The following is a 25,168-nucleotide window of genomic DNA, read 5'->3' as shown; positions in this document are numbered from 1 at the left end:
ATAGGGTGACTACAGTTAATAATTATACATTTCAAAATAACTAGACGAGTATTTTTGGAATGTTCTCAACACAAATTATAAATGTTTGAGGTGATGGATATCCCAACTACTCTGATTTGACCATTACACACCTTATGCTTGTGTCAAAATATCACATGTATCCTGTAAATATGTACAACTATTATGTACCCATAACAATTGAAAATAAAATAAACTTCATTAACATGAGGAATCACTCAATCATGTGGGAATTTGCCAGCTCAGAACTTGTTATAAATTTGTTTAATATAGTTGCTGCCTTGGCATCCATTTTTAGCTTTGACATAAGTAATATGACACCTAGTCATAACCTGCCACCATTGGCCTAGTGAAAAACTCCCCTCCCTTTGTGGAACTTTTGACCACACAAAACCTAACTGTCGACACCAGAGTCATATAAATAAGTTCCCACCCCCTAATTTTTCAGATGTTTTCTTGAAACTAGCCAATCCATGATCCCCTTGGAAAGCCTAAGGGATAACCATGGACCTTAATAAGGACAAAGTCCACAGGTCCTCTCTCTGTCTAGCTTCCCAACTGCTGGTTGAGCTCCCTGTGACCTCCAGACTTACCATGGGCCTCCTCTCAGCACCCCTAATTCTCTGGGTCCTGTAATAATTTCTTGCTTCATGCATTTTGGTTTCACCTCCTCGTGCCTCACTTGACCAACACACTCCAACCTAACTTTCCCCTGGTCAGGTCTCTTCTAGAGAGTGGCTATCTTGGCTGATGGCCACTCTCGAGAGAGGCCTTAAGACCAAATGAGAAAGAAATCATAACAATACATATCACTTAAACATCTATATGTCTTTAAATATCATATTTGTAAACTATCTAAGGTGATCTGTGGATTATTTTCCTCTGCAAGCTTCCTGGATTTTTGGTACCAACAGTAAGTACTGAGCACTAAAGGGTATGTAAGAGACAGCTTGTGAACAAATGGTGCATTACTTTGGCAAGATTCTATAACCATATACTAACGATTTGGATATTATTTTACACTAAGCATGCTTTTCCTCACTAATAGCACACAGAACTGGCTAGGTAATTCAGTCTGCCAGCACGTTGGGAACAGCAATTTTTAACATATGGATCCCAGACCACCTGTACCAGAATCACGTGCTAGGCTGGTGAAAACCCTCTTCACTCTGCATCTCCTCACCCCCACTCCTGCACCAGACACAACATACAAGAGTCTCTTGAAGTGGGGCCCAGGAATCTTCACGTTTAATAAGCTCCCTGGACAATTCTTACTCAGAGTGAAGTTTGAAAACTGGGCTTAAGATATAAAATGATGTGATTACTTGATAGTAACATTTCAATATCACAACCTTTTGCCTTCAAACTGTTGGGGACATTTTGTCAAAATGTCTTTAAGAAAAATTTCATTAATATGATCATTCTAAAAATAAAATATCTTTCAAAGCATTCAGATCAGCAGTATGGATACAAGTTAATTGTAGATAACTAAAGAGGAAAAACATAAGAAGAAAAAGTTTCAGTTGTTCGCAGGCTCTGCTTCCTGACTGTTTCAGAGCACATACTGAAGCAGGCAGCTTCTCTGCGTCAGTACTCCAGGTGTAGTTCTCAGGCACAAGGGGTTCCTTGCGGGTCTTCACCCTTCCTGTCAGGATGCTCTCCCTATACTGCAGTCATCCCAGTGAGCCTTGCAACTTAGCGTCAAGCACATGCAATGATCATGCTACAGTAATTTCTTATCTAGGTAACTGCTAGGTTTTCCCCACTTGAGTAACTGCTCACTTTCAGTGAATAATGGTCAGTTTTTGTTGTTTTTTCTTCGTTTATTTGTTCTGAATATATTTACTGAAATGTAGTTTTATGTCTTTTAAATCTTTTGTATGTTTTTGCACTTCATTTTTTTTGCCTCAACATACTTCAACAAGATATTTTGCCTCAGTGCATTTTTCTTATAACTCATTTTTATTAATACCTATGTAACAGATTTTAAAAATTATTTCTTCACCAAATATTGTGTAGAGCAAAGCAATGCTACATACCATACTCCTTTAAACGAATTCAGACAAAACACAGCTCTAGTGTTTTAGTATTTTCTCACCTGCAAAAGAGTAGAGAGTTGTATTAGATCATCCATAAGATTCTCCAGCTCTGTGATTGTCTGTGGATATGGTTATAGCTCATTTTTCCTACAACTGGATCATGTACTTTGTGAATTATGCATAACAAACTTTTATATGTACAGCTGACTTTCTGCTGCCTCTCATCATAGCTTTGAACCACTTCTCCTACTGTGAGATTGTGTGGGTTTAAAGAATAAAGAGCATTTTAATAATAGCCCAATCAAAATGTAATTAGGAAAAGGTTATTTGGTACCAAAAATATTACATAATACCACATCAAAGATAAATTCCAGATATTTCTTATCATCTGCTATTTTAGATTACCATTTTCCCCCTCCACTAGTACAGGTATAATTCTTTCATCTTGGCTTTTTTAATGTAACAAAGACTAAACAGAACTGTTAGCTGCAAATCTACTTCTGATACTTGCCACCCTCTCTCACTTTCTGTTTCATATCAGCCACAGTAAATTTTCTTTTACATTTTTATTGATGACCACATCATATCTCTGTTAACATGTACTGCATAAGCAGGTTTTCTTTAAAAAAAAATGTATTTAACCCAGCAGCAACTTAAAAAACAAAGTATTTTAAATTAAGACATTATATTCCTTTTTCAGAGAACATGTAGACAAAACAAGTCTAAAGGGTGATCCAATTAAATAAATTTCTGTCTCTGGGGGCTAGGACCTCTGAGTTGGTTCTCAAAGTCTGCATGTTTCACATTCAGTACCTAACAAGATATTCCTCATTGTAAGCTTAAAGTAAGCAATGACATCACAATATGCATTACTCTGAGTTGTTTTCAAAACGTGCTGACCCTCTGAAAGTTTCCAAATGGCTTCTTTGTGTGCTGTTACAGACCATCTGGCTAGCTGTAGATAAACAAGTCTCAACATATGGGCCATAGCACATACATGGCTCTGCTCCACTAGTGCAGAAAATTAAGAAAAGGATGCTCTCATGATATGAGTAGCTAACTCATGCAAGAGAAGCAGGACCATGTAGTGGAGGGCCTGACCTAAGGGGCACACAGAATAGCTTAATTCCAGTTCCTTCTCTTCCACTCAAACTGGGCATGTCGCTGGATCATGGCAAGTCTTCTTTGTTTCCTCATATAAACATTTTCAAAAAGTGCCACTGAATTCTTGCCTCTCTCTCCTTCCGTCCCTCCTTCTCATTAAAACATACCCATTATGGACCTACCATATATGTGTTCCCAGCATGGTGCTAGGTAATGGGCATATTGTTGAGAAAAACAGACATGGTCCCTAACCTTCAAGATTTACTGGACAATAATGAAGGCATACATCAAATAAATGACATCAGGAAGAATATCACAAACCAAGAGGGAAAGCATGTGTGAAGGTCCTGAGATCAGAAAGAGCATGAACAATTTTTCAAGACTCCAATATTTAGAAACATTTATAGCCATTAAATTGAAAACTAAATTGACAATGAAAATGCTGAAAGGGAAATTCCCACTATCTCCAGATGGTAATTCAATTATCATATTAGCATCAACTATTTGAAAAAATTGCCTGCATTTTCCATTCATATTTTTGACCCACTGCCTGCAATCAATGAACCTAATAAAATTACATAAAAATATGATCATCAAATACACACACAAGCATATCAAGCCCATGACAACATAATCAGTGCTTTCAGTTATGAAACAGTTGCTAGAAAACCTAGGAACTCTGAGTATCTCCTGTTTAATATTTACAGAATAAAACTAAATGCTAAGGCAACAGTGATTCAGTTATCTCTTACAAGTAAGTGCTTTACTTCTCAAGCACGGTTTCCCAGTACTCAGCCTTGCCAGAAAATGACAGCTGATACCCTAGAGTGAGAAGAGGAATAGTCCTTCTTGCTTGAACAGTCATTATATATAAAATGTTCATTTCAATGATTTTCCCAATTCTTAGTTAAAACAAAAGCTGTGTCTTTGGCACAAATTATGTCATATGTGAAACTGTATTAATGATTTATTTTTCTCATCCCCTTTCCATTTCTACCTTTTCCTTTCATTTGCTGCCATATATTTAAAGTACAGTATACACATGAAGCTCAGCCTCTATAGCCAGAATGAAGCAGAGAGGCCAATAGTCGGGCATTCAAGTCAGGCAGGATAAGAAGCCAATATGAATCATGAAGGTCTTATTAAAAAATTAAACAACACATTTGAAAACCTGAATCAATCCAACTAACCATAGTGCCCTGTCTTACACTACAGGAAAGAAAAAGTCACTCCCTAAAACCTGTTATAGCACTTACTATACTATATTGTGACAAACCGGACATGTTTGCCTTCTACCTGATGGCAAACTCTGAAAAGCAAGGACTGTGCCATACCCATCTTTGTCCCGTTGATGCCAGCATTGCTGAATGCGCCAGGAGCCCAAACGATGCTCATTAATCAGATCAAGTAATGAACAGTCATTGTTTTATAAAAATAAAGTCACTAAGTGAATGAATCCCCAGTGAAATGTAATTGAAATCAGAGCTGTCTTAGCTACCTGTTAGGATTTCAGCAAACATGTAAAATGTCTGCCCTTCAGCCATTCTACAGACAGCAACATGTATGACATAAGACCTTTAATTAAAAATTTTTACTTACATTGCTTTATTTCAGCTACAAATAAAGTTTATTTGATGTAATGTAATAAAACATTTTCAAGTTTAACAATATGTATCTGACCATAAATAATCATTTAAATTATGAATATAATATATACGGTCACTTTAGCAAATTTGCGGTTCAGGAATTTGTACAAGCTTTGTCTGAAAGGACAGTGCCCTCCTCCCCTTTCAGGAAAGGCAGCTTTTCCCCATGTCTGGTAAGAAGCAATGTCAATGGGAGTTAGAAGAAGTCCATAATCCACGTCGGAATTCCACTTTATCCTGTGAGAGGACAGCTTGCTTTATTGTAGGAAAATAATATTCTCTTTCAGTTCACTCTTATCAAATAAAGAATTGCATTCATTTTTCCCCTTGTAGGTACAGGTACTCTTCTATTCTCATCTACTGTCTTTCTGTCTCCTTAGCTCTTAATTACTACATAGTGCCATTAAAAAATATATATCTGCAAAGAGACCTTTTCTGTTTCCTTCCCTGCCCTTCATGTCTACCATCTTTTCGTGGGTAGGGGTGGGAATCAGAGGACAGAATTGCGTAGGCACACATTTGATTTAAGATACATAGAACACAAAAACAAATTCTCTAGAAGGAACAGACTGGTGTTCTGAAGCAGGTCCCAAGAGTGGTCCAGGTGACCTCGCTTCACACAATTTGGTTTAATACAATGCAGCTCAACAAGAATGAACATGTTCATGCCCCATCTCCAGAAGCATCACATTTCATGGAAAACCCATCATTCCCACACTTCTTCCACATAACATGCAGTTATGGGCCAGCCCATGGGTGGGCCCACTGCAGACTTGTAGAAAATGAGAGTCAAAAACATGCCAATAATCATGTTAATTACAATGCAGTTGGCTACCACTTGAGCTTCACTGCGATAAAAATCCTCACAGAAGGCATCCCCCTCCCCTCTCAAGACCCTTCAGAGCACAAGAAAAAGCTTTGCTCAAGTTGTAGGCTTCTCTCCATCCTGAGACCTGTTCCTGAGTTATACCATAATAAGTGAGTTAACGAAGAAAAGTACATTGGTGGGGAAATCACAGAGACCCTGCAGAAAAGCCAAACTATTTGACAGAAGCTTGAAACAAACACTGCTCTGGGAAATCACTTGTATTAGCTGATGACTGGATTCTGTTTTCTAACATGGACATGCAACATATTCAACACTACGCTCACTGCAGTTTGCTTGGAAAAGCCTTCTGTCATACAACAAAATACATTCTGTCTCATGAATCATATTCCTGCATATTCACCACAATGCCTAGACTCAGAAGCATGGGAAGTGTGCATTGGAACTTTCTCCCACTTTCATGGATTTGGACATATGCAAAGCACCAGAAACTGCTTCCTTTCTGGAACTCAGTTCTGTCGGTGTGCTTACTGCTGAGATGATCTGCTATCTTAAACTGAGAACACACAATAGCGCTGATCCACAGAAAAAAGGAGAAGTCACCATCTCCCTCGTAAGATAATGTGTACAACAGATCACCCTGCTTGTCACGTTTTAGACATCCCGAGAAAGGACAGAAGCTGCATTCCATTCTGCAGTCTCAGCAAATGACTTCCTTCTGTTTCCACCTCTATTTTGCCGTGTTTATTTCATCTCCATTGTTCTGCTTTCGATCATGAATCATGACCTTTTTTTCTACAGTAGTCAGCATTTTGTCTAAAAAAAAGAGAGAGAAAAATAGAAAATAATTTAGCAGAACTGTAATTGTGAGTTTTCATTTTGTGGTGGGTGGACTTAATTTTTACAGCAGTCAGTACTTTGAATCATTTGTGGCTTCTAAGGGATTATGAGTATCCTTCAAGGGAAAGAAAAAGTGTTGTGACTCTTTTCATAAATTTCATAACTTCCACAAGTTGCCAAGGCTTTAATATATTTGCAAATCAGCCCCAAATAACCCATTTAGAAATTCACCTTTTTAATACAGCTATAGCCAAAAATGACTTTGCTCTCAAAAATCCTTGCAAAATACTATTGCACCTGCCCTACTTGAAAAGAATAATGACTAAATAATGATTACCAATGAGATGTGTTCTCTCCCTCAAACCTAGGAAGGTGTGTTATTGTAAGGTATGTGTGCAGGGACCAAGAAACTTCACTTCTTTCCCTCGTTCCTAGATGCACAGAAATGGCATTAGTGACAGAGAAGTGTCAGCCAAGGGCTGAGAAAAAGTCCCTTTCTCCTGGTGTAAAGCCACTCCCCTAACTCTGCACCTCCACAGGCCTCAACTTACCACACTACATCATGTGCCTAAGAGCTAGGTCTATGAGGACCCAGAGACTGGGACTGTGCCCCTAATCTCCATCTACCCACCCCATCTAAAGCACCCCCTACCCTGCCATTTGGCTGTCTTGCCTGCAGTGCTGCTCTTCCTTCTTTGAGATCCCCCTCTCAGCCCAGTCCTTCAGATGGGTGATCAATAGATGGATTTTGCCGGAGACATGGTTTCTAGCTTTTCCCCTCAGCCTCACACAATAACACCTGAGGACAAGTACTGCACTTCAGCCCAGACTCAGCACTCTAGGCTCCAGGTATCTGAAGACGGGACTGGCAACCATCTGTGCTCCACAGACACGTTCCTAGCCCAGGGCCACTGTCTCTTCCCAGGACAGGAGAGACCACACTTTCTCCAGCTCAGCACTGCTCTGCTCACATAGTTCATGTTCTGAATTCCTCCAGACCACAGCACTATCTCCAAAGTCTCCCTTTCCTTGCTACCCACCTGCTAACCAATTGTGATGGCCTGGAGATTGTAGCACCCACTCAGACACCCGTGGCCTCTTTCCTGGTCTCAACAGCACCCTCCTTGTGCAGGCCCTCCTGCAATTTATGGCAATTCAAAGCAAATCCATAAGTAAATCAAATTTAAAAAGAAAAAAAGAATCCTTGATTATATTTCATTATAACATTTGGTTTTATATTACCAATCTGTGAATACTTGGGAAAAGGATTAAAATTGATAGCAGTAAATTAAAATTACCAGTGCAAAAGTATTCACAGCTCTTCCTCCATCTATTCACTTCATTACCCCAGGGAAAATTTTCGAGTGCCTGATGAACTCCTGAGGTTCTGGTTATGCTGATCAAGAAAATGGGGGAAAATGGGTAAATATTTGGGAGCAGGAACTGTCTCATACGTTTATACAGGAAAGAAAGAAACTATTATGTAGGAGAATACGTAGAGCCAAGAAGGCAGAGCAAGGCGAAAAGGTAAGAGACTAGAAGCCCAGAAGCTAGATGGGAGGAAAAGAGCCGGAGAAAGCCCAGAGTCTGGAGGAGCCCAGAATCTGCAGGGTGGCCACAAGATGAGTGAGAGCTAGAGAGAGGCAGGGGGAGCAAAGGGTTCTGATTCAAGTCTCCTACTAGCCACCACCATCTCTGCAGCCACCCCAGCACACAAGATTAAAAGCTTTCAGAGACTGCAACTGTCACTTACTCATCTTTCTACCCTACCATGCCTGGTTCCGTGCTTTGTACATAGCAGACCCTCAAATGTTTCTGGGAAAAACAAGCCAATGAAGAGACTCCTTACATCCGTTTTCTAACTTCTGAGTTATCCACACAGTGCTACTGCATCAGTCTTGACCATTTTGATGACTCCATTCCCCTACCTGCAGATTCACTGATGGCTTACTACTACAGAGTGTCCCAAATTTAGCATTAAGGACTACGTACTTCTTTGTTGGGGGGTGGGCAGGGGGTTGCTGGCCTGTATACTGTAAAATCCTTAAGAGCAGCCCTGGCCTCTACCCAGTAGATGCCAGTAGTGTCCCACCCAGACTTGTGACAACCAAAAATGCCTCCAGAAATTGCCAAATGTCTCCAGAGAGTTGGGATGGGAGGCAAAATTACTCCTGATTAAGAACCATTTGTCAATACTAAAAGTCCAAATTCTTGGAGGTAGTATAGAAGATCCTTTATAATTTCATCTCGATCTACTCTTCTGCTTTGATCTCTAACAGTTCCTGCACCCAAATGCTTAGCTTCAGCCAGATGGTCCTTTGCATAAGCTCCCACATTGGTGCCTTTACAAAAAAAGTCCTCTTCACCTAGAATACCATTTCTGCTCTCCTTTCACTATAAATGCTTTGACCAACTTCATAGACATGCTTGAGTTCATATCCTTCAGGAAGTCTTCTCTGATCAGGGTTAGTGTAAGCTCTGAGTTATTTTCCTTTCCTTTGAATCCTATAGTTTTTCCTGTCTCCTCCTTTCCTTATTACAGAAAGGTTGCATGTGCATATGTCTTAGTCTAGCCAGGCTGCTATAACAAAATCCCATAAACTGGTAGCTTATAAACAACAGAAATTTATTTCTTATAGTTCGAGAGGCTGAGAAATCCAAGATTAAGCCACCAGTAGATCCCATGTCTGGTGAGGGCTCGCTGTCTGCTTCATAGATGGTAACTTCTAACTGCTTCCTCACATGGTAGAAGGTGTGAACAAGCTCCCTCAGGCCTCTTTTATAAGGGCAATAATCCCATTCATGAGGGCCCTGCCCTCATGACCTAATTACCTTCTAAAGAATCCACACTTTCATAGGATTGCATTGGGAATTTGGTTTCAAAATATGAATTTTGCAGGAGACACAAACATTCAGGCCATAGCAACATATGTCTGTTTGTGTAAGGTATATCCAACAAAATTATCTGCATAAGGACATGAAAGATATCATCTGTTTTCTGTATCTTCCTCAATGCATGGTCGCCATATTAGAAATTTCCTAAAGTTGATGGATATTTTTAGGCTAATCATCGTTAATGAAGTGGATATTCTGTAATTATAAATTCAAACTGAGAGAAATGCAAAGAAGATACAGCACACTATGGCCTGTGAGCCAAATACAACTAGCAGCCCCTTTTTGTAAATAAAGTTTTATTGGTACACAGGCTTATCCGTTTACTTATGTCAATGACAAATTACTCATCAGTGAGATGAGTAGTTTTAATAGAGACATATGGCTAGCAAAGCTTAAAATATTTACCACTTGGCCCTTCACAGTTAAAGTTTGCTGACCTCTGTCTTAAGCTTACAGGAAAACAACACCCAAGCCTCCAGACTAGCTAAAGATACAAAGGCAAGTATCTTTAGACTTTATGTTAGCTGATTTATTTTTATAAAAGGCACAGTAGCATAGAAGTCAAAAGCACTTTTGAACACAGACGTCCTGGGCTCAAATCCAGCTCTATCACTCTCTGTATGACTGTGGGAGAAATCATTTGACTTCTCCAAGCCCTTGTTTTGTTATTTTCAGAATGGAAATGAAGAAAACTAACTTATCATAAACTTTTGAGGATTAATTGATCAAATTCACATAAAGTGCTCAGCAAAGTGCCTGAGAGTGAATCCTCAGCAAACGCATGTTATTATTTTAAACTGGAAAACTTTTTTGTGTTACATTTTAAAGATGACCTTTTTATGATCTGAATTATCTATGAATTATTAACTAAAATAATCAATAAAATTATTCTCAAGTTTTTTGACCCTATGGATGCACGCAAATATAGCAGTGTTTCCTTGCTCATGACTTTATCTGTTCTTTCCTACTTTATACACTGGCTGCTTAACTGCATCCCCTGCCACCCATCTTTCCCTTGTCTGCCCTCCTCACTATTGCCAGAGAGACCTTCCCATGGTACCGCCGAGAACTAAAACCAACACGCTTTCTTTCTCCTGTGCTAAAAAATGCTGGAGCCAGGCAAAATAACCTAGCTGTTTGTTCTAGGAAATAGTCACTTTCAGAAGACTATATGCCAACAAAAATAGCCTACTTATCAAGACTAGTTTGCTCATTAACACTCACTTCACAGCCCTCATCTAGCTGTACTTACCAGTCTAAAGCTATTATGTCATAAACTCTGCCTAATCCTCACCAGTTCCCCACCTTCAAATCACCCAGCCCAAGCTCCAAAACTCTATCAATATCCTTGCCTTATTTCCTTCATCTGAGAAACTACTAAGACTGTCTAGGAGCGGATACCACTCGTAGTGCAGTAAGTCTAATAAACTTTACTCACTTAGAGTAACAAGTCATTCTCATTGTCTTCTTAGAGAGCTTATGGCTAGTCTCCAGCTAAAAAATATTCTGAGACTCTTCACTGCCTATATACTGAAGTCACTCGACAAGTATTATTGCATAACATTCAATACAAGCATCGGGGTGATTCATATCACACCTACCACTTAGGGACTGTGTGAACATAGGTCAGTTACTTTGTGTTCCTGAGCCTTAAGTTGTTCTTCTGAAAAGTGGGGATGCTAGAAGCACCTATTTTGCAGGTAGCATGCTGCGTAGCATGTAGTGGGTGTTCAATAATGGTTAGCAGTTATTACTTTTATTTATCATCTATTATGTGTCAAGCACTGTACTAGATTCTGCAGAAAGAAATCTGATTAAGACATTGTTCCTTCTCTGAAGGAATTCAGAATCTGGTGGGAAAATCCTAATGGTCAACGAACTCTTATAGGCATAGTAAGATCTCTGGGTTTGCTCATAGTACATGTTCTAGAACTTAAAATTACATTATTTTTTAATGCTACTTTTTATATTGTGAACAATCTTGTGTACAAAAGAGTATATAGAAGTAAAATAGAAGTAAACATGAATGCCTGTGAAGCTACACTCAGCTTAAGAATTAGCATAGCTGTAGTCTTCCAACTTTCAGTTGTAAGATAAAGGCAGTCCAGTAAAAGAAAAATGAGTAGCACCCGGATTCAGATGATGTGGAATCTCGACTTAGTTGTGACACTAGCTAAGTGTGAGACATCTCACTTTTCAACTCCCAGTTAGCTCTTCTGTTGAAAGACAGGGGTGGATAAGATGACCAGGAAGGTCCCTGTCTGCTAGAGTGGTCCCTGGTTCTCTAGTCCACTCCTTCCTGCCAGGCTCAGTGAAGAAGGACACCTCCAACATTAATCTGCTCATTCTCTCACCAGAACCTTCCAATTTTTCATTCCAAGTTTATTTTTCCCCTGACTCTCAAACGTGAAGAAATCTCCTCTACCTCACATTTAAAACAAAGTCTTCATCTGACATGTTGACAATTCTAATTAGTATACTATCTCTTTCCTTCTTTACAATGCCAAATTTTTAACATGTGGGTCACTTCTGAAATTTCCATTTCTCTATCACCATCAGATCCTTTTTCAGATCCCAAGAACCTATTGTAATTGCTTCCTTGAAAGTCACTAAGACCTCTTAGACCAATTCTTGGTTCTCACCTGCCAAGATGGGCAGGAACATTTCCTAAAAGCTCCTATGGCTCTTTTTCTTTTATTTTTTAGAGGCGAGTCTTGCTCTGTCAACCAGGTTGGAGTGCAATGGCATGATCACAGCTCACTGCATAATCCAACCCTTGGGCTCAAGCTAGCCTCCTGCCTCAGCCTCCCAAGTGGCTAGGATTACAGAGGCGCTCTTGTAGCTTTTAAGACCTTGCCTCATCCTGGCATCTCCCCACACTAACCACTCTTCTTTTTCCTCGGCTGCCTCCTTTCAGCCCAGGTGAATGTAACTGCATACTAAAAAGATCATTGTGCCTCCTACCTCAAAAGAAGAATTTATCTGTGAAGGATGAGGTCATCAAAAAAGTTTTGCTGGACAGAATAGTAACAACTAAAATAATAATGTTACACAAATTCAGATGTAAGGATATCATTTGGATATCATTTATGGAGAAAGAAGGGAAAATATCACCTGCCTTGTTGTCAAGCACATCAGTTGCAATTCATCAGCAAATTAGTCTCATCTATCAATCCAACTAAGTACCTATTTTTGGCTTTTGGAATTTTACTGGGTGGAAGACTGCAGTCTATAGTGTTGTCAATTCAAATCTGGTATGTTTAGTAAAAACTAAGCTAGCTACTCGTTCAGGAAGCTTTCTGTGATGTGCTTCAACAAGCTGCATAAAAGGGTTTGGGGGATAAAAGGAAAATAGTGATAAATGACCTTACAGCACAAACTCAGGTCTCTCTGGCCTCTCAGCAAGCTTCAGGGCTTCATGCATGCCTGCAGCCGAGAGCTTCCGGTTGATATTCCGGTACTGGCACTGGAGCAGGCTGCGATAGGTGGTCCTCAGGTCCCGGTTGAAGAAGGCATATATAAAAGGGTTAATGAGAGAGTTTGCATAGCCTAGCCACAGAAATGTCCTCTCCACCCACAGTGGGATGCAGCTGCAGGAAGTGCCACAGATGAAGGGTCTGGCTGTCGAGAGGAGGAAAAATGGCAGCCAGCACACGGTAAAGGCCCCGACGATGATCCCCAGGGTGGTGGCTGCTTTCTGTTCCCGCTTAAAGATGGAGATGTTTTTCCTTTCATGCTTGAGGAGTCTCGAAAGGTTTGCACACTCTTCCACCTCCTTCTGGAGCTTCACTATGCCATTCAGGGCGATGACGCTGTCTGGCTCCACTCGAGGGAAGCCAGGGAACTTGTGTTTGGCAGCACTCTTCCTGGCAGCCTTGTAAATCTGGTAGTACATGAAAAGCATGACGGACATGGGGATATAAAATGCCACTGCGGTAGAGTAAATCGTATAGCCAAAGTCCTGGCTGATCAGGCACACCTTATCATCATTTACATTCTGAGCCCATCCAAAGAGTGGAGGTAAAGTGATGGAGGCGGAGAGAAGCCAGACGGAGAGAATCATCTTCGCCATGCATTTCCCATTCTGCCTCACAGGGTACGTGAGGGGCCTTGTGATCCCAAGGTACCTAGTGGAGAGATGGAAAGACAACAGATGAACACTGTGATCATAACTGGTCAACTGAGCAAATCCTGCCAGCCAGGGACCGGCGCCAGTCCTCAAAACAGCCCTTCTAGGTAGGCATCATTACTCCCATTTTGCAGAAAGGTAAACTAAGGCTCTGCGATGTTACCTATTTTATTCCAGGTCACACAGAGGCATTGCCGGATTGTAGCCTGAAAGCCCTCTGACTCTAAAGTCAGTCCATGCTTTGTGCATGCCTTATAGTTTTTCACAATGCATGTAGTCAACCAAGTTTAAAAAGCTCCCCCTCCCCATGACCACAGACACCAAAATCAACCAGGACAACATATCAACTCTGATGTAGTATATTGTGACACATTCTCAAAACTTAACCAAGGTCTACCACACTCTGGTATTATACATCCAGTGATCACTCCAGCTGTCTTAATTTAAGCCAGCTTTTAATTCATTTTAGCTTTCCCTTTGCATTACAGTAAAAGCATTTCTTTAAGATCACACAGATTCGTGAGATAATTTGGGAATCCTAGAGTGTTGAAATAGTTAGCAGAAAATGATCATTATTATTATTATTATTTTACCCACAGAAAATTCTCACACAACAGCAATGTCAGAGGAAAAATCTAAGAAATAAAAGCAGCCTGACTTCTCTCTCCAGTTCTTAGGAGAATCACAAAACAAGGGTGCAATTCTGAAAAATGTTAGGGAAATCCAACATTTTCTCTGTGCTTACTTCTATAGAGGGAATAAATATTACTCCAAGTCTGTGATCAAGGATGTGTAATGCAAACAAGTCTGTGCACACAGAGAAAACATATACAGAAAAGATGTTCTGCCAAATGCTTAATATTTTTCAGCTTTTCTAATCTGTGTTTTCCTCATATTTAATAGTCTTAGATTCTTTTCTGGGAAGCTAGGAGCACTTGAGAAGCAAAGACAGAAAAGAAGCTGGTCATTTTGTTGTTGTTGTTGTTTTTACTTCCTTTATGTGTATAAAAGATACATTCTTGAAACATAAAAAGGAAAGATACAGAGAGTCCCTAACTTACCAACAGGTTATTTTCTGAAAGTTAGTCAGTTAGTAGGTTAGAACTTAAAAAACAATTTCTGCTAGAAATATCCTTTAATACTTAAATTATCCCATGGAAGTCCAAAATCATACTTTCACAACGAAAATTAGCATCACTATAACACTTACAGGAAGACAACATTGAAATACAGTAAAAAATAACGAGCCAGATGTTCTTACGCCTCTAGAATTCTTTCCTTCAACAAGTAATAATGGAGCTCATTTTACTGGACAGGCTCTGTTCCAGGTGTTGGGGATATGGCAGTGAGTAGAAGAGACGAAAATCCTGCATGCAAGCAAATGGAGAAATCATGTCGGATAAAGGGGAAAACCTGAGGCCATGGTAATGTTGAAGGGGACCTCTGATCCCTTCCAAGGACTCAGGTGTTCATGACACTGGTTCTTCATTTGCCAACTTCTGCCTTCCCTTTTCCTTAATAAAGCTGACCTACAAGCACTACCCTTAGATTTATCAGCTGTAGTTAGGATTATGATGTGGCTCCCAAACAGAATGAGGGAAGAGAAAGAGGGAAGCTTTCCTGAGAATGCAAGAATAAGAGCTAAGAAAAAGGTGGGCAGTGTGGGGGAAAGTTAACTCAGAAGAAGACAGGGAGGGAAGGAGTAAGGAAGAGGGAAAAAGGGAGTAGGGAGGGAAAAGAAAAATCTGGTCCTTGTTCTCAACCAGCTCCTGTGAATGTGGCCTTTTGGGCACCTTCCTTATTTCCCCAGCAGCCTTTCCCAGATGTGGACTTTGATTTCTCGTCTCTCTTTGTCTACAGCCCCAGCATAAGCTGCCTGCTCTCAAGCCTGAATGTGGCATCCAAGACATGAGCCCAGGATGGTGCCTCAGGTTCACCAAGGAGTGAAGTGCAGCAGGTAGAGGTTACTTTACACAATTCCCCAGGAGGCCACCAGATGGCATTGTCAGACCATTTTACACCTACTTACTGGACTTGGGCGTGTGTCAATAGGGTAGATGGTTGAAGTAACAGGAATTATGTTGAAAAAATTACTCACAAAAAAAAAGAAGTTATATTTTATTTTTGGAGTATTTAAAAAATTAGCAAGCCTGGAATTCACAACCTAGTAAACTCCTATTTCGAGGAAATCTGTTTTCTCTCCCATTTCTTCACACTTTCCTTACTAGAACTATGCCTTCCCACTTAAGTAACAATCCCATCTTTTTCCTGGCTAAGTAAATGATACAGAATTCACAAAGATTAATCCTGAGAGATTAATAGAGTACAAAGAACATTTCAGAATATTAGATAATCTCATTTAAATGGTATGTTTATTCATTCTAGTACACTTAGGCTGACATATTATATTTCAATCATGGTGTTTAGTCCATATTCAGTCTTCCCTGGATTTACAAATTATATTTCATAAACTCTGTTGTAGTTTAGGCACCATTCTCTAATGATTTCAAGACATCCTACAATAAGGTAGCTATATTTACTTCTTAGGCTCCTCACTTCCACCTGGTGAGACATTATAAGGCTAAAATCAACTTCTAGAAAAAAAAAATGAGTGTTCACTAAAGTGTCTGGATATATAATAAATAAACAAAAGTTAATATGTTATGTTTTAACCATTAACAATCAGAAAACAGTGTGGAGATGATGCAATTAACAACAACTAAAAACATCTGGGAAAAAGCTTTTTTAAAATAATACCTAGGGCCTATATGAAGAAAATACAAAATGCTACTGAGGTACATTTTTTAAAATACTTAAATCCATGGGGGAAAAAAACTTGTTTTTTCAATAAGAAAATCTAGTATTATAAAAGTACCTATTTCCCCTCAATCTATAAATACCTTATAACCCCAAATGAATAAACTGGCATGGCTTTTGTTAATGATTTTAAGGCTCACCAAGTCAACATGCAAAAATGTACAGATAATCTAAAAAAGAATAATGAAGGGATACTTATCCTATTAAAAAATATATATCAAGCCACAGAAATAAAAGCCCCAAAATAATTATTCAAAAAGATATCAATAAAACAGGATAGGTTCAAATTGATTCAAATATATAAGGGAATTCAATATAAAAAGAGTCACTTTAAATCACTAGTAAAAAATTGGATATTCATGAAGTCTCACAACTGGCCAGCAATTGAGGTAAAAGTATTACTGGCTTCTTATCTTTTGATTAAATATAAATCCCAGATGGATCAAAGATTATCATGTAAAAAAATTAAACCCTAAGACTATGAGAAAATATTGGCAAGTATTTCCACAATCCTGAGATGACAAAGGCCATTATTAACTATAATACAAAGGCTTGAAAGTATAAAATGAAACATCCATAAATGTTTGTAACAAACAAAATAAATAAGTAACATTTATAAGCAACATTTAGTTTAATTCAAAAATCATTCTGTGAAGAGTTAAAAGTCAAATCATAAACTAGAAATCTAAATGGCAATATCACAATATTCACAGATTTCCTACAGGTCAATACAAAACACAACCATCCCATAGTAAGAACTTCAGAGTTTGTAAAAGAAAAAACAAAAAGCCAACCATCCCAATAAAAATATTTAAGCAATTGATCAAAGAAGAAAAACTGATGGCCAAATCTGGGTGCAGTGGCTCATGCCTATAATCCCAGCACTTTGGGAGGCCAAGGTGGAAGGATCACTTGAGGTCAGGAGTTGGAGACCAGCCTGAGCAACATAGCAAGACCCCATCTCTATTTTAAACAGAGAGAGAGAGACACACTAATGACCAATAAGCACCTTAAAATATGTAGAACTTCATTAATAATCAAAGAGATGCAAATTTTAAAATGACACATTTTTATCATTTGCCAATATCTAAGAAAGACAAAATCTAATATTAGAAAACTGTGAAAAAGCAATCATTCTATTACTTTGCTATTGGGAGTGTCAACTGGAATAATTCTGGAAGACAGTTTGGCAATTATCAGACACCTACGATTTTATCTTAAGATAATTGTACAAATGCAAAATGACTAATGTGCAGAGATGTTACTAAACACATAATAGGGGAAAAAGAATGCAATCTAAGTATTATCAATAGGAGATTAGATATGGTATATATATACTGTATATAATATGTATAATGCAACCATTAAAAATGATGATGTACGTCTGTATTTACTAACACAGAAACAACAGAAGAGTGGATTAAAAACACATAGATCTTAAAGATAAGTAATAGAATATCGTATAACATATATTATTAACCTTTATAAAACTGGGTGTATGCTTGTGTGAGCATGTCTGTGTATGCTCAGATGTCTACAAGAATATCAACTAAAATATCAATAGTAGTTTTAGCTGAGATGAAGAAATTTTAATGATTTTAAATTTTCTCTATGTTTTTCTATGCTTGATATTTTTGTAGTGAGCATGTAGAAAAAACACTATTTTGAGAATGAAATAAAAGATTTAAGAGGATTCTGAGATTCCTAAATTACTAAATGATTCTGGCAATAGAAACAATCTGGTTCATAAAATCTTTAGAAAGCTGATAATTAAATCTTATATTGTTTTATTTGATTAGCTTGTCAAAAGTGCTTTATTATAATACATTCATAAGTTTATAAAAAGAACTCATTGGCATTTAAAATCCCATAATTACTATATAAAGTAATATTGGTATTCAGGAAATGTTTCTCTAAATTATACATTCATTCTTCCAAAACTTGTATAGGATAAATCTTACCTTCAAGGGAGAGAAAGAAAAAAGGAAAAAAAAAACAGACTGATTTTTAATATTCCTTAATTATGCATGTTTAATATTTAATCACACTAACATTTTATCCTCACTGTTAATTAGAAAGCAGGATGCTTATAAAGCCTTCAAAATTTTACTGTAAAATGCATACAAATGTTAAAGTACAGTAAATCTCAGAGACAAAAGCACCAAAGTATTATATAATTGAGGAATATATGCAACTCACATTAGGAGTGCCATTGAAGTACAGGTTCAGAGAAAAAGAGGATTAGGGAGTTACAATCTGCATAGAGAGGGATCGGAAGTAAATTAACTCTGCTACCTGTCTTCCGTTCTACCTGTATAGAAATGGTAGATAATGGTTCTTTAATTAAATGGCTTCTTCTGAGTTTCCCTGCTATAGAATGATAATTTAGGGAGTAAAAGAAACTGGGTAGAATTATTCTGAAATATGGTGGTTTTTTTAGAGCCTTCAGCTTAAAAAGGGTTCACACACTTAGAACACCTCCTCCAGGAGATTCCTCCCTTGCAGTTGGCAAAATCCACTAGAATCTCCGGCTGATGTCAGTGGCTGCTGAAACTGCCAGATTATCAGAATCACTCAGAAGCTTTAGAAACATGCAGATTCCCAAGCCACTATTCTCATTCAAGGATTGGAGACCTAGGACTTTGTGTTTAGGATGGACTGTTCTGGGTCTTTATCCCACACACTGCTGTCAAAGCAGCCTTCTCCCATTCAATTACAAGGACTTTATACTTACCACACGAAGGGCTTTACTTTACTGTATATTTCACCTGAACAGTTTGCTTCCAGTTTAGCCTAACAAAATCATTATGAATTATGTTTCCATTATCTCAGCTATTAGATTTATTTCCAAGTACTGTGCTAAATGAGATATGTGTGGTCTTTATGTTTTAATCAAGTTGTAGATTTTTCTTGAATGCATAATACACAACAAGGTTTTTTAAAACCTTTTTGACCATAGTTCACAAAAAGAAATATAACATTTTATATAATAAACAGATATGCGTGTATATTTATATTTAGGAAATTAAACAAAAGTTTCACAAATCTATATTTACCATTATAAACGATTATTTACTCTCTTCTATTCTATTTCAGACTTTTTAAATGCTGGCCTTAACTCACTAAATCGATTTCATAACCCATTAATGGATCAAGGCCTAAAGTTTGAAAATTACTCACCTTCACTAAACATATGAAAAGGTGTTTAACATCACGAGTCACGAGAAAAATGCAGATTAGCACAATGAAATGTCACTAACAGCCATCAGAGTGGTAAAATTAATGATGCTGATGATGATAAAAACTATAATGCCAAGTGTTCTGTGAAGATATGAAACAATTGTGATTCTCACACATTACTGGTGGGAGTGTAAACTGATGCAGTAACTTTGGGAAACTATTTTGTAATATCTATTAAAGCTAAATAATACACACTCTATGATCTAGCAATTCCGAGTATATAATGAACATTAACCAAAATACACATACAAAAGTTTATAGCAGCACTGTTGGTAATAGCCCCAAGTGAAACTAACCCACTCTACAAAAGTAAAATTAGTATAACTCTATAGTAGAATAAGTACATAAACTGTGGCATATTTATGCAATGGAATTCTGTAAAACAATGAGAATGAACCCACTACTGCTTGTCAACATGGATGATTTTCACAAACATAAGGTCGAGCTAAAGAAGCTAAAAAACAAAAAAGAACATACTATTCAAAACCAGGCAAAACCAGCCACTGGTGACAGAAGCCAGAATAGCAGTTACCTCCGGTGAAGAGGGGGTCCTATGCAGTGAGGGTGCAGGAGGAAAGCTTGGAGTTCTGAAAATGTTCTTTTTCTTCCTCTGGGTGTGTTACATAGGTATGCTCACCTTGTAGAAAGTAAGTGAGCTATTCAGTTATGATTTGTGCAGTGTTCTGGATGTATGTAAATCAGGTTTTTTTAATACTAAAAGTAAATTTTTAACAATACACTGAACTTATCATTTGCCATTAACCTAGATGCTGACCTGTTCTCTAAAACCAATATTACAGTGGGGTTCCAATACACTTTTAAACCATTTCCATCAGTATTTCTAAGCTGCACTTATAGTTAGGACCAATAAACAACTTATATTCCTTATTCTACCCTCAGCATTGAGGGAGAGAAGTAAATAAAAGAGAGAAGGGGGAAGAAAGCAACAAAATTCAACCAAGTTTGGAAACACAGTAGCAAAGCCTCCTCTTTGAGAAAGGATATTATTATTAAACAAAAAAGAGAGTTTCCCTTAAGAGAGAAAATCAGATTTAATTAAAATAAAACAAATCACTTAATTCTAAAAGTGCCTGTAAAAATTCATATATTATATTTGTTAACTGTTGCTACATAACTAATTACCACACTTTAGTGGCTTAAAACACCACCAAGGAAAACCCTGTCGCAAAAAAAAAGAAAAGAAAAGAAAGAGAAAAAAAAAAGAAAAATACATGTCTATTAAAGGATTTTTTGATAATTATACAAAGTCATGAAAATGAATAGTGTGAGAGATTAGTAATGATCCCTGAATTATACTTGTTAATTACTTCAGTTGTATATGGATTCACAATAAACTAAATTCTCCCAAAGAATTTGGCCTTTTATTCCTCAGAAAAAGGGGGCGGGGGTGGCAGCAAAGAAAGAACCAAAATTTATCAGCAATAATAAAAGAAATGAATGGCATAAAACCTTAGCTAAAAACTTTTTAAAGGTTAGAGGCAGGAAAAGAAAGGAAAATATTCTGTTTTATGATGGTTCTGTGTGGCTTTCAACCCCATCCCATGGGGTTGAAACGGGGTGAGTAAATCCTTAAAATTCCAAATAACACCTTCATACTGGGGAGAAGCAAATCAAGAGGGTGAGAAGACAACCTAAAGAAAAGTACTGAAAAGCCATGAAGAGCAGAAGCTCCACATACCATTTTAGCAGAGTTAAGGGCCAACGGAACTTGTCATCTTTCAGGACACTGAGCTGAACCAGGGGAGTACGCCAACTTCCAGAAGACTGGTAAATCCTGAGCTTAGCGGGGTGTTGTCTGGTCCAGGACATCTAATGAGTATTCGGAGTAAAGAGTAATCCTCCTTAACAAACTTCACTCAGCTGCGGTAGAATCTACTCCCTTCCTTTCCCCACAACCCTACACTTCCAGGCAACTGAAAAGTAGATGTACTAAATACTAGCCTAAAAAGAGAAAAATAGCATATCAAATAAGGCAGAATATCAATGATTATTCAACCACAGTATGTAAGAACAAACATTAGGGTTTAAATAAACAACTCGTGTTAAGAATGAGCAAGATTAAACTGTTACAGCAACTACAGAAACATGCTCCAACAATAACAACAATGAAAGGAAAAAAAAAAGAGAACATGGCTAAGACTTGAAGAACCAAGTCAAAAGGCAAACAAAACATTCAGAATAGAAGTTGTTTTCCTAAAAGTACTTTTCACTGTAAGAGACCTTAATAAATATATTTTATTATATATCACTGAAGTAGAGGCTCAAAGATGTTAAAACAGCAGAATGAGATAAAGAGACTGCTAAGTTAAGAAAGTAAATTGAGGCCAGAACATCATCAGGGCAGACCTAATGGATGAATGAGCAGGAGCTGAGAATAGAAACAGACACACCTGGCCAGGTGCAGTGGCTCACGCCTGTAATCCCAGTACTTTGGGAGGCCGAGGTGGGCGGATCACAAGGTTAGGAGTTCGAGACCACCCTGGCCAATATGGTGAAACCCTATCTCTACTAAAAATACAAAAATTAGCCAGGCGTGGTGGCACTGGCCTGTAGTCCCAGCTACTCAGGAGGCAGAGGCAGAAGAATTGCTTGAACCCAGGAGGCGGAGGTTGCAGTGAGCAGAGATCGTGCCACTGCACTCCAGCCTGGGCGACAGAGCAAGGCTCTGTCTCAAAAAAAAGGAAAGAAAAGAAAAGAAACAGACACACCTGAAAAGCAAATCAATGGCATGAAGTAAAAAGGCTTGAGGTAATCATATCAATGAATATGGAAAAAATTATTCAAGCAATTAGAAGGTGATAGGTAAAGAGAACACACAAAGATAAGACATAATAATAACATCTCCTTGAAGAAAAGAAAGAACCTAACAAGTAGGGGGGAAATTGTTTAAGTAAATAGAGCTGCAACATGTAAAAAGTATACAGTGATATAATTTAGGACATTTTCCTTGAATCAATGAAAGAGCTGAATCTTACCAGCAAAAGGACACATAACATAGCTGGGAAAAAGTGATACAGAATTATTATCCATGATACCTATCCTAGTAAAGTTATTGAACTTCAAGACATGGACAGACCACTGCAGGCATTTGCGAAAGAAAAAAAAAATCAGAAAATATGCAAGGTAGAAAAAAAATCAGGCTGATTCTCAACAGCATAATTCCATGCCAAAATATAACAGAAAATGTCTAGAAAGATTGAGTGTATAAAATGTGAAATAGTGGCTGGGCGCGGTGGCTCATGCCTGTAATCCCAGCACTTTGGGAGGCCGAGGTGGGCGGATCACCTGAGGTGGGGAGTTGGAGACCAGCCTGACCAACATGGTGAAACCCCGTCTCTACTAAAAATACAAAATTAGTTAGGCGTGGTGGCGCATGCCTGTAATCCCAGCTACTCGGGAGGCTGAGGCAGGAGAATCGCTTGAACCCGGGAGGTGGAGGTTGCGGTGAGCCGAGATCGTGCCATTGCACTCCAGCCTGGGCAACAAGAGTGAAACTCTGTCTCAAAAAAAAAAAAATGTGAAATAGCATTATGCCTGTTATCTAAGATTATAAAGCTAAGAAGTAGACATTCTCAAACATGAAAGAATTTGAAGAGTAAGGTACCCATAAACCCTATTTTGGGGGAGAAAATAAAATCCATCCAACCAAAAATGAATCAAAATGAGGAATTTAAAACCAGGGAAACAATGGCTATTACTGAACTTGTTTAAATGCAACAGTAACACCTATGGGAATTATATTAGCATAACAGAATGTAAATTTTACTAAGTAAAAATAATATAAGCCACAAGAATCAGGAGCTGGGGGGAAGCAAGGTAGGATACAGTGTTAGAGCACTAATCAATTCAACTTTCAAAGTAGAGATCAACTGATACTGCCTAAAGTTGTAATATTTTAAAATTGTAACATATAGTTTATACAAATCCAACCTCCTGATGGCTTTCATATTTTCCCATAATCTTTACACAATCTTTCTGGAACAGATATCTCTTAAAATTAGTGCTGTACAAAGGAAAGGAAATCAGTATATCAAAGGGACATCTGCCTCCCCATGTTTATTGTAGCACTATTCACAATAGCCAAGATATTGAATCAACCTAGGTGTCCAACAACAGATTAATGGATACAGAAAGTGTGGTGTATATACACAATGAAATACTATTCAGCCATAAAAAGAGGGAAAACCTGTTGATCACAGAAACATGAATGAAACTGGAAGACATTAAGTGAAATAAGCCAGGTACAGAAAGTTAAACACCACATGTTCTCACTCTAAAATTAGTTGATCTCATAGGAGTAAAAAGTAGGACAGAGGATAACAGAGGCTGGGAAGGGTAGGAGGAAAGAAGGATATACAAAGATTTGTTAAAGGATACAAAATTAAAGCTAGATAAGAGGAACAAGTTCTAGTGTTCTATAGCACTGTAGGATGACTATAGTCAACAATGCATATATAGTTTCAAACAGCTAGAAGGAGGATATCGAAAATATTCCCAATGCAAAGAAATGATAAATGTTTGAGATTATGGATATGTTAATTACCCTGATCTGATCACTATACATTATATGTATCAAAACATCAATATGGGCTGGAAGCACTGGCTCACACCTGTAATCCCAGCAATTTGGGAGGCCAAGGCAAGTGGATCACCTGAGGTCAGGAGTCTGAGATCAACCTGGCCAACACGGTGAAACCCCATCTGTACTAAAAATACAGGAAATTAGCCAGGCGTGTTGGTGGGCATCTGTAATCCCAGCTACTTGGGAGGCTGAGGAGGGAGAATTGCTTGAACCCGGGAAGTGGAAGTTGCAGTGAGCCGAGATTGCGCCATTGAACTGCAGCCTGCACAACACAGTGAGACTCTGTCTCAAAAAAATAAAATAAAATAAACATGTACCCTATAAATATGTACAATTATTATGTGTCAAAAAAATTAAACGAAAAAATAGTAGCTCTGACTGAAAGTTCTACTTCAGTTTGTTTTTCTTGTTTTAAATTCAAGTAAACTTAGTTTTAATATTTTGTTAAAATAACATGTATAGTGTGATATCATTTTTATAATTTTTTTAATCAATCAACTTTCTATCTACCTGTCATTGAGTCAACTAACCAGCTAGCCAGCCATCCTCCTAAGGGGACATAAGCATAAAGAAACATCTAAAATGATACTTACTACATGTTATTTATTTTATTTTTCTGCCTAAGAGTTTAGATGATTTGTTTTCTTCTTCATATTTTTTATAATTGAATTTTCATAATGAGCACAGACAGTTTTCAAAAAATTAAAGAATTACTGTAAAATACTGCAAACCTTTATTTTTTCTTTTTTGACTGTTTCTACCTTATCACTTTCTCTTGTTTAATATACATACATATTGTGAAATGATTACCACAGTAAAATTAGTTAACACATCTATTACCTCACATAGTTACCATTTTGTGTGTGTGTGTGTGTGTGTGTGTGTGTGTGGTGTTTACTCTCTTAGCAAATTTCGAGTATACAATACACTATTGTTAACTATAGTCACCATGCTGTACATTAGATTCCCATACCTTACTCATCCTACAACTAAGAGTTTGGACCAACATAT

The 25,168-nt window shown here is 37.9% G+C and overlaps 1 protein-coding gene across 5 annotated transcripts in view; it reads right to left on the bottom strand.

Moving 5' to 3' along the window:
- Positions 1-4,742: 4,742 nt before the first annotated feature.
- Positions 4,743-25,168, bottom strand: part of HTR7 (5-hydroxytryptamine receptor 7) — a 112,479-nt gene continuing 92,053 nt past the window's right edge. The window contains exons 2-4 of one of the 5 annotated variants that reach the window (XM_055274244.1): positions 12,740-13,495; positions 7,514-7,611; positions 4,743-6,449 (exon numbers count right to left, since the gene is read on the bottom strand). In XM_055274244.1, coding sequence (XP_055130219.1) covers positions 6,364-6,449; positions 7,514-7,611; positions 12,740-13,495 — 940 coding nt within the window. In that variant the 3' untranslated portion in view covers positions 4,743-6,363. Of the gene's footprint in view, positions 6,450-7,513; positions 7,612-7,771; positions 7,870-12,734; positions 13,496-25,168 lie in introns of those variants that run through there. The other 4 variants (XM_055274243.2, XM_063637872.1, XM_055274245.1 and 1 more) reach the window with 4 other exon arrangements.

This window comes from Symphalangus syndactylus, chromosome 4, assembly GCF_028878055.3.
Source record: "Symphalangus syndactylus isolate Jambi chromosome 4, NHGRI_mSymSyn1-v2.1_pri, whole genome shotgun sequence".
NCBI lineage: Eukaryota > Metazoa > Chordata > Mammalia > Primates > Hylobatidae > Symphalangus > Symphalangus syndactylus.
This window is presented reverse-complemented; position numbering and strand designations above follow the sequence as displayed.